The 8,236-nt window shown below is 55.7% G+C and overlaps 1 protein-coding gene across 1 annotated transcript in view; it reads left to right on the forward strand.

Annotated features, from left to right (window-relative positions):
- SRCIN1 (SRC kinase signaling inhibitor 1) overlaps positions 1-8,236 on the forward strand; it is a 37,274-nt gene that overhangs the window by 17,977 nt on the left and 11,061 nt on the right. Inside the window, exons 13-18 of the mRNA XM_014536223.1 lie at positions 3,996-4,126; positions 4,285-4,432; positions 4,757-5,003; positions 5,460-5,694; positions 7,463-7,617; positions 7,907-8,059. Of these exons, the coding sequence (XP_014391709.1) occupies positions 3,996-4,126; positions 4,285-4,432; positions 4,757-5,003; positions 5,460-5,694; positions 7,463-7,617; positions 7,907-8,059 (1,069 nt within the window). The remainder of the gene's footprint in view (positions 1-3,995; positions 4,127-4,284; positions 4,433-4,756; positions 5,004-5,459; positions 5,695-7,462; positions 7,618-7,906; positions 8,060-8,236) is intronic.

Raw genomic sequence — 8,236 nt, forward strand, 5'->3', positions numbered from 1 at the left:
CCCCCACTGCAGCCTTCCCTGGTCAGAGACAGAGGCCCTGCCCTGGCCTCCCTCCTGATGGCACCGGGCACAGGGGACCTGAGGTCCTGCTCCAGCACTGAGAGGCGGTGTGATCGGGGCGGTTTCAGCCCTTCTCTGTGCTGTGGCTTCCTCATCGGTGCCAAGTATTAAGATGTTTGCAGTTCTTTCCAGAGGGGGCATGGGTTCAACTGGACAGTGACTCAGGGAGCTGGGAGACGCTGCTCAGAGGAGCCCAGCGTCCTCACCAAGTCCTATTTGATTGTACCTCTTGCAAGGGGCTCCTGAGAAGTCCCCCTGCCCCTCAGCCTGGGGCCCACACAGCCTGGTGGCACCTATGCGAAGATCCCCATGCCCCTGGAGCTGAGATGAAATAAGGGGTCATCCCACTTGGAAACAAGCTGGCTGCAGCCCCCCATCGCTCCAGGTGTGAAAGCTTAGTGACAGCTCAGGTGCGATGTCCAAGTAGACCGGGCAGCTGCCCAACCCAGAGAATTCTGTTACCTGACTTTTCTGTTCTCTCTTTGCCCTTTTCACTCACCACATAGGAGCTGGGTTGGAATTTTTAAAAAAACACAACTTTATTGAGACATTAAAGGAAAATAAAAGGAAGTAAAAAAGCACAGAGGCAGAGGAAATGAAAGGATGGATTTAAGCCTTTGTCATATGAGTGTCTGGTCCTCAGCTTCCTGCGGCCCTTGGCTCTCCAGGAACACACAGACTCACTACCCCCTGCCCTGTTAGCAAACCTATCACTCACACTGCTCTCTTGCGAGAACTTGGGGGATGATAGATTGCTTCTGGCAGGTTTCTCCACCCTTTGAAGGGGGTTCCTGCCTTTCTGGGGTGGTGCCTGGCTGCGCTGCACACCAGGCCTGCAGTCGCTCCAGCTGGGCCATGAGGGCCCTCCCTGCCCAGCTCCCAGAGCCTCCCCAGGCATCAGGTGGACAGGCCCCTCCCTACCCCTGCACACTTGCTCTTCCTTGTCTCCCCTCTGCCCCTTCTTCTTGCCCTGGCCTCTTGCAGGAAGTTAAGGCCAATACTATGCGTCCTCCAGTGTGGGAGATGCATTGGAACCCAAAGGCTGAAGTCAGACAGGAGTAGGTCCTGCTTTGCCACAAAATAGCTGTATGATACGTTACTTAATCTCCCGGAGCCTCTTTTTAATAAAAATGCCAAAGCCAGTAGTATCGGTTGAGGTGGCTAATTGATTAGTTAGGGTAGCTGCTGTAACAAATCATATAATGGTTCAAAAGTAATAGACATGTCTTTCTTTCTCCTGGAAAGTATCGGGTGGGTTAGTGGGATGGCCCTCCTTCATGTAGTCACCCAGGGACCCGGGCTAATGGAGGTTTCGCCATCTTCAATATGTGCCTTCCAAGATCACCCACAGGGTCATTGCCTTTCAGCCAATGTGAAGGGGAAAGAGCACGGGAGAGCTTACATGGGAGGTTCTTGTGAGCCAGGCCTGGAAACAGCATGTACCCCTTTCACTCGTATGCCATCGGCTAAATCTCAGTCTACGGCCACTTCTAACTGCCAGGGAGGCTAGGAAGTGTTGTCTGGTGTCTAAGCTACTGTTTATCTATGTGTAGATTGGACATAATCATGGGTCCCACTCACAGGATTTGTGGTGAGAACTAAATAAGGCAGCGATTTTCAACCGGTGTGCTGCAAGAATTTTTAAAACATGCAATACCTGACTATTTAGTCAGGGGCACGGGCTTATTTTTGTTTTGTTGTTAATCCTCACCTGAGGGTATTTTTTCCATTGATTTTTAGAGAGAGTGGGAAGGAGGGAGAGAGGAAGAGAAGGAGGGAGGGAGGGAGGGAGAGAGAGAGAGAGAGAGAGGGAGAGAGAGAAATACTGATGTGAGAGAGACACATTGATTGGTTGCCTCCCACACATGCCTTGACCGAGAATCGAACGCGAGACTCTTCAGTGTGAGGGCTGACTTCTTTTCCCCTTAGATTGTCAAATAAAAAAATGACAACAGCCAACACAAAAATAGCCGTCCGGTGTGAATGGATCAAAATTTTATCCATTTTTTGTCAGATGGGCAGAATCATACATTTGTTGGTGTGCCACAGCATTTCAGTCATTAGTGTATGTGTGCCACGAGATGGAAAAGGTTAAAACTCCCTGAAATCGGGTAACGAAAGGGGAGGGCTGAGTGTGCACCTGGCACACAAGAAGTGCTAGGGACACGCCAGCGCTTTCCCTGGCCATGCCGAGTCACAGGAACTCATCCTGGGCGCCGGCGCCGTCTGTCTTTTACCCACTAGTTGGATGAAGATGGAGAAGGCATGCTGATCAGATTTGCTGATGACAGAGCTTTGAGGGCGAGCAGATCTGCCGGGTGGGAGAACTGAGGTTCAGAAGTTGTCTCCACTTGGACGGTGGAGCTGAAATCCAGCCGATGGGATTTGGCAGGGAAGCATGTGAAGTCCCGCATGTGGGTCAGGGATGTCAGTGACTCGAGGACAGAATTGAGGTGACCTACCCGGGCGGCAGTTCTTTCTTTCTTGTTCCTTTTTTCTTTTTCTTTTTTTTTCTTCTTTTTTTAGTCCTTTTTGCAGGTCCCACTGAGATCAACAGTTCTTTCCTTCACTTAATCATTCAGCCCACAGTTATTTATTAGAAAGCTATTCTGCTCCAGGCACCCTGCCAGGTGCTGGGCATCGGCTACGACTCGGGAAGGCACGGCTCTGCCTGCCTGGCGCTGCACAGTCCAGCGAACAGGAGCCCCAGAGGCTGGGGGGGGGGCAGGAAGCAGACCCCCCAACCTCAGGTGTAAGGAGTAAAGGACAGGTTCCCATTGAGGCCTGAGAACAAGTGTATTAGTCACATGTATATGTGTATGTGCACACATGTCTGGGTGTGTGTGTGTGTGTGTGTGTGTGTGTGTGTGTGCTTGAATGGAATATTCTAAGCAGAGGAAATGGCATTAAAAAAAGCCCAGAGATCACTTCTCGGCCTTTTGGCTAAGATCAAGTGTAGTATCGGTTTAATATCTGATACATCCTCTATCCAAGGAAAGTATATTAAATGGATTTTTGGAGCAGGGAGATGGAATAGGAGCTTGCTCCGTCCACTCCATGCATCGACCCGGTATTGCAGTACCTCCGGGAATGGTGCACCAAAAAAAAAAAAAAAAGCTCAGAGAGGGCAGCACATGCAAGGACCTCAGAGAAATTCTGGAAATCGTTACCATGGCCCCAGGAGGCAGGAGCTCTTACCACCCCATCTTTTGGATGAGGAGGCTGAGGCCTGGAGAGAGTCTGTAACTTGTCCAAGATCTCTCCGCGGGGGTGGGCAGAGCTGGGATTGGGATTTGGGTCTGTCTGACTCTGGAGCCAAATTTTCAACTACTTACCCTCATGCCCTCCTTGACTGCCTTGAAGAGTTTGGCGTTTAGCCGCAGAACGATGGGATCCATTTAAGGTTCAACACGGGGTGGTGGCTGGGTCTGATTTACATTTTAGAAAGATGTGGGGTTTAAAACGACACAGGCTCAGCATAAGCCCGTTGAAAATCAAAAGAAGTTTTGTCCTCAGAGAAAGAGGCTGAGTGTCTGGATCATTTGCAGAAAGGTAGGTGGACACGGCAGTGCCACCTTGCAAGAAAAGAGACCCCTCGGGGCACGTGTAGCTGCCGCTAGCGCTCTGCAAGGCCGCCAAGTTCTCTGCTGCTTCCCTGGCAGAATGCGAATGGGAGGTTCAAGTTATCGGGAGGGAGGTTTGAGCTGATGTGGCTAAAGACCGGAGCTTCAACAGGAGATCCAGGGGCCCCGTCAGGGAGCTCTTCTGAGGTCTCACCTCTGAGGTCTGGCATTTCCGATTTCACTTGGGCACGTGGCCTGGTGGATGGCTTTTCATTTTGATCTGACTGATGGCCTGATTTCTTTCCAGCTGCCCAATGTCAGGGGGCGGGGCTGGGGCCAGCAGGGGCTGAGAGGGTCTCTCTGTGGCTGCAGTGACCTGGAGAAGTCGGTGGAGAAGATCCAGAGGGATGTCTCCCACAACCACCGGCTGGTGCCGGGCCCCGAGCTGGAGGAGAAGGCGCTGGTGCTGAAACAGCTCGGGGAGACACTGACCGAGCTCAAGGGTGAGCTGGGGGCCGGTGAATGTGGCACGTGGTCCAGGTGGGCGTCCCCGCTGCACCCCCCACTCCCTCCCTCCCACCCAGCACTGCCCTTTCTGCTGCCCATTCCCCCACTCCTCTGAGCTGCTCCCCCCTCAGCTCACTCCTCCCGGTGCCCTCAGCTCACTTCCCAGGCCTTCAGAGCAAGATGCGGGTGGTGCTGCGCGTGGAGGTGGAGGCCGTGAAGTTCCTGAAGGAGGAGCCCCAGCGCCTGGATGGGCTGCTCAAGCGCTGCCGCGGGGTCACAGACACGCTGGCCCAGATCCGAAGGTCATTCTGCCCCTGGCCTCTGACCTCTGACCTCCGATTTCCCACGGGGGCACACACTGGGCCCAGATTGATAGATCAGCCTGACCCCTTATCCGGACTCCCCTTTTAAAGGTCACTGATGTCCAGCTGGAGCTATACCCCAACTCTGACCTGTTCGAGGCTTGTCTGTCCCTAATGCTGGGTGCGGTCACTCCTCCCCAGGCCCTCGCCTCTGTCCTGCAAGACCCAGGGCCCTTCTTACCCCGCCTCCCTCAGGCCAGGCTTCCCTTCCGTGGGCCCACCCCCTGCTGGTCTCACAGCTGCTTCTAACTCTTCCGACCCCAGGCAAGTGGACGAGGGTGTGTGGCCACCCCCCAACAACCTCCTGAGTCAGTCCCCTAAGAAGGTGACCGCCGAGACTGACTTCAACAAGAGCTTGGACTTTGAAATGCCACCCCCCAGCCCTCCGCTCAACCTCCATGAGCTGAGTGGACCAGCTGAGGGAGCCCCTTCCACCCCCAAGGGGGGCAACCCCACCAAAGGCCTGGACGCTCTTGGCAAGAGAAGCGTGGACAAGGCTGTGTCTGTGGAGGTACTGGGCCCGGGGTAGGGGGTCAGCTGGGCTCACAGGTTCTTCCCACCATCCTAGGTTGGAAGTGCCGACGTGGCATGGGTAATTCCTCCTGGTGAAGGAGGAAGTCTGAGAAGCATATTAAGGATGATGGTCAGCCTACTAGTCAGAAAAACATTATAAAGCCATAATAGCTAAAGCGGTGTGGCGTTAGCATAAGAATAGACTGTGTGATCAATGAAACAAAAGAGAATGTCCCGAAACAGGTCTAAGTGTGTCCAGAGAGTAGTCTATAAAGGCTCATGGAGAAAGCTTGTAATATTCAAGGAGAAGTTCCCGGGTCTCCGGGGGGCTGGGCCAAATGTGGGGCTTTCTTTACCATTCCTTGCATGTGTGCCTGGGGGAAGGGGCTGAGGCCCCCAAGGCCCAGGAGCCGGGCGGCCACTGTAGTCCTGACTCTTGCCCCCTCCTCTTAAGGCTGCTGAGCGGGACTGGGAGGAGAAGCGGGCGGCCCTGACCCAGTATAGCGCCAAGGACATCAATCGGCTGCTGGAGGAGACACAGGCGGAGCTGCTGAAGGCCATCCCTGACCTGGACTGTGCGAGCAAGGCCCACCCAGGCCCGGCCCCCACCCCTGACCACAAGCCCCCCAAGGTCCCCCACGGCCAGAAGGCAGCCCCCCGAACGGAGCCCAGTGGAAGGAGGGGCTCAGGTACGGGGGAACATAGGGGCGGGTGAGGAGCCCACAGAAGGGAAGCCCCATCTTCCGAAGATCTCAGGTTGATGGGGGAAGCACGGGGGAGTGAGAATCTTTGTGATCAGGCTGTTGGAGAAGGGAGGTGCTGGGACATCAGCAGCCTGACCCTCAGCCACTGAAGGGAGGCGCAGAGTCTGGGTTAGAGCTGGGCCCGTCCAGGGCTTTCCCCATTGGCCTGACTGCTGCTGAGGGGACCACGCAGGGAGGAGGAGCAAGTCCAGGCAGACCCAGCACGTGCCCTGAGCCAGGCTGTGCTGACATAGGGTGCATCGCTGATCCATATAGACATGGTTCCTGTGCTCCCGGCCCCCCACCCCAGCCTGTGAGCTCACAGGGGAGGCACAAATCTGAACCAGAAATGGCAATCATCACTCATTCACTTATTCATTCCTGCCACACACATATTTGTCGAGCACCTACTGTGCGCTAGGTGCTGGGAATAAGGAATAAGACACTGCTTGCTTCTAAGGAGCTTAAAATTTAGTGGGGGACTGATACTAACATAGATGTTTATCAGGCACCTACTATGTGACAAGAACCGCCCCAAATGCTTCCTATATATTAATTCTTATAATTTTTCAACGGCCCCAGGAGGCAGTTACGGTGGTTATTCCCATTTTACAGACGAGGGCACTAAGCCCAGTGTGGTCATGTCCTCTGTCCCAGGCTGGTGTGTAAAGCAGAAGTAGGATGTGGTGCTAAGTGCAGTAGTGGAGGTGAGCTCTGGTGTGGAGCAGTCCCAGAGGAGCCCGGGGAGGGCAGCAAGGGCTTCCCATGGGAGGGCCCTTTCCATTGGAGCCTTGAAAACATGTAGGTGCTTCCCTGGCCAGTGAGCGTGGGCATGCGGGAGAGGGAACGGCGTGTGCACATGTCTGGAGGGTCCAGCAGGGTCCGGGCCAGGGAGTGGCAAGCTGAGGCTGAAAGATTGGCACGTGCAGAGGGTGCGGGGACAGGGAGGTGGCATGTGGTTTTGGGTAATGGGGAGCCACGGAGGATCACAGGCAGAGGAGTGTCAGGTGTGAGTGACTCTTCTGCACCTGGCCCTGGAAACAGTCCCCACCACCAGAAAAATCAGGGGGAGAGCCTGGTGGGCAGGGGCAGGCTCTTGCAATAGGGATTGTTCTCTCTTGATGGAAAAAGGACAGAGGTCCAGACCAGGGCAGGGGCTGAGGAGCAGGGGGGGAAGAGGTGAAGGACAACAGCATTTCTCAGACTCCAACGTGTACCTGACATCGCCTGAGGATCTGCCAGAATCTGGCTTCCGATCCAGCAACTCTGGGAGGGGCCTGAGCTTCTGCATTTCTAACAAGCTCCAGGGCGCTCCGCTGCTGCTGGTCCGTGCACCGCACTTGGAGTATGGAGGGATGAGAGCGCCGTTAGAGGAGGAGTGACGGGGCTTGGGGCTGGGTTGCAGGGGGAGGTAAGAGAGGAGGAGGAGGAAGCAAGGTCTAGCCCAGGGGTCCTCAAACTACGGCCCGCGGGCCACATGCAAATACAAATATTGTATTTGTTCCCATTTTGTTTTTTCACTTCAAAATAAGATATGTGCAGTGTGCATAGGAATTTGTTCATAGTTTTTTTTATAAACTATAGTCCGGCCCTCCAACAGTTTGAGGGACAGTGAACTGGCCTCTGTTTAAAATGTTTGAGGACCCCTGGTCTAGCCCCTTGGAGTCAGCGGTGGCACAGGTCCCCTGACCTCCAGCCCCTTGGCTGCCTGCAGATGAGCTGACGGTGCCCCGGTATCGCACGGAGAAGCCCTCCAAGTCACCCCCGCCACCGCCTCCCCGCCGGAGCTTCCCCTCCTCCCATGGCCTGACCACCACACGCACCGGAGAGGTTGTGGTCACCAGCAAGAAGGACTCGACTTTCATCAAGGTACCACCCCACCTGGGGCAGGGGGCGAGGGGGCTGAGTTAGGGGGATGCCTGAGGGGCCTCCAGAGATCCTCCGGGCGGTCCCCTCTCTCAGAGGAAGTGGCAGGAAAGAAGAAGCTGGCCAGCGGGGACTCCGCTTCCGGCTTGGGCTTCCCCATGGGAAGGGGACACCCTGGGAGGACGAGGAGCCAGGGCAGGTGGGAGATGGTCGAGAGCCCATGGAGCCTAGGAGGGGAGCTGATGCTGGAGGCGGGGCAGAGCCTGGGCTTGACGGGGCCTGGGCCTTGCAGAAGGCCGAGTCCGAGGAGCTGGAGGTGCAAAAACCCCAAGTGAAGCTGCGCCGGACGGTGTCCGAGGTGGCCCGCCCGGCCTCCACCCCACCCATCATGGCCTCTGCCATCAAGGACGAGGACGACGAGGACCGCATCATCGCGGAGCTGGAGGTGGGTCAGGGCTGCGGCTGGCCCCCAGGTCACCCGCCAGACCCGGCTCCCTTTCCCTGCCAAGCTGACCCCGGGGCGGGGTGGCCGGACTAGGACGGGGTTGGACTCTCGGGCTTCGTGCTGGGTGCCGGCCTGTTTGGGACCCTGTTCTTCTTTCCTCGATTTTTTTCTTCATTG

The sequence above is a fragment of the Myotis brandtii genome, unplaced genomic scaffold, assembly GCF_000412655.1.
Source record: "Myotis brandtii unplaced genomic scaffold, ASM41265v1 scaffold157, whole genome shotgun sequence".
Classification (NCBI taxonomy): Eukaryota; Metazoa; Chordata; class Mammalia; order Chiroptera; family Vespertilionidae; genus Myotis; species Myotis brandtii.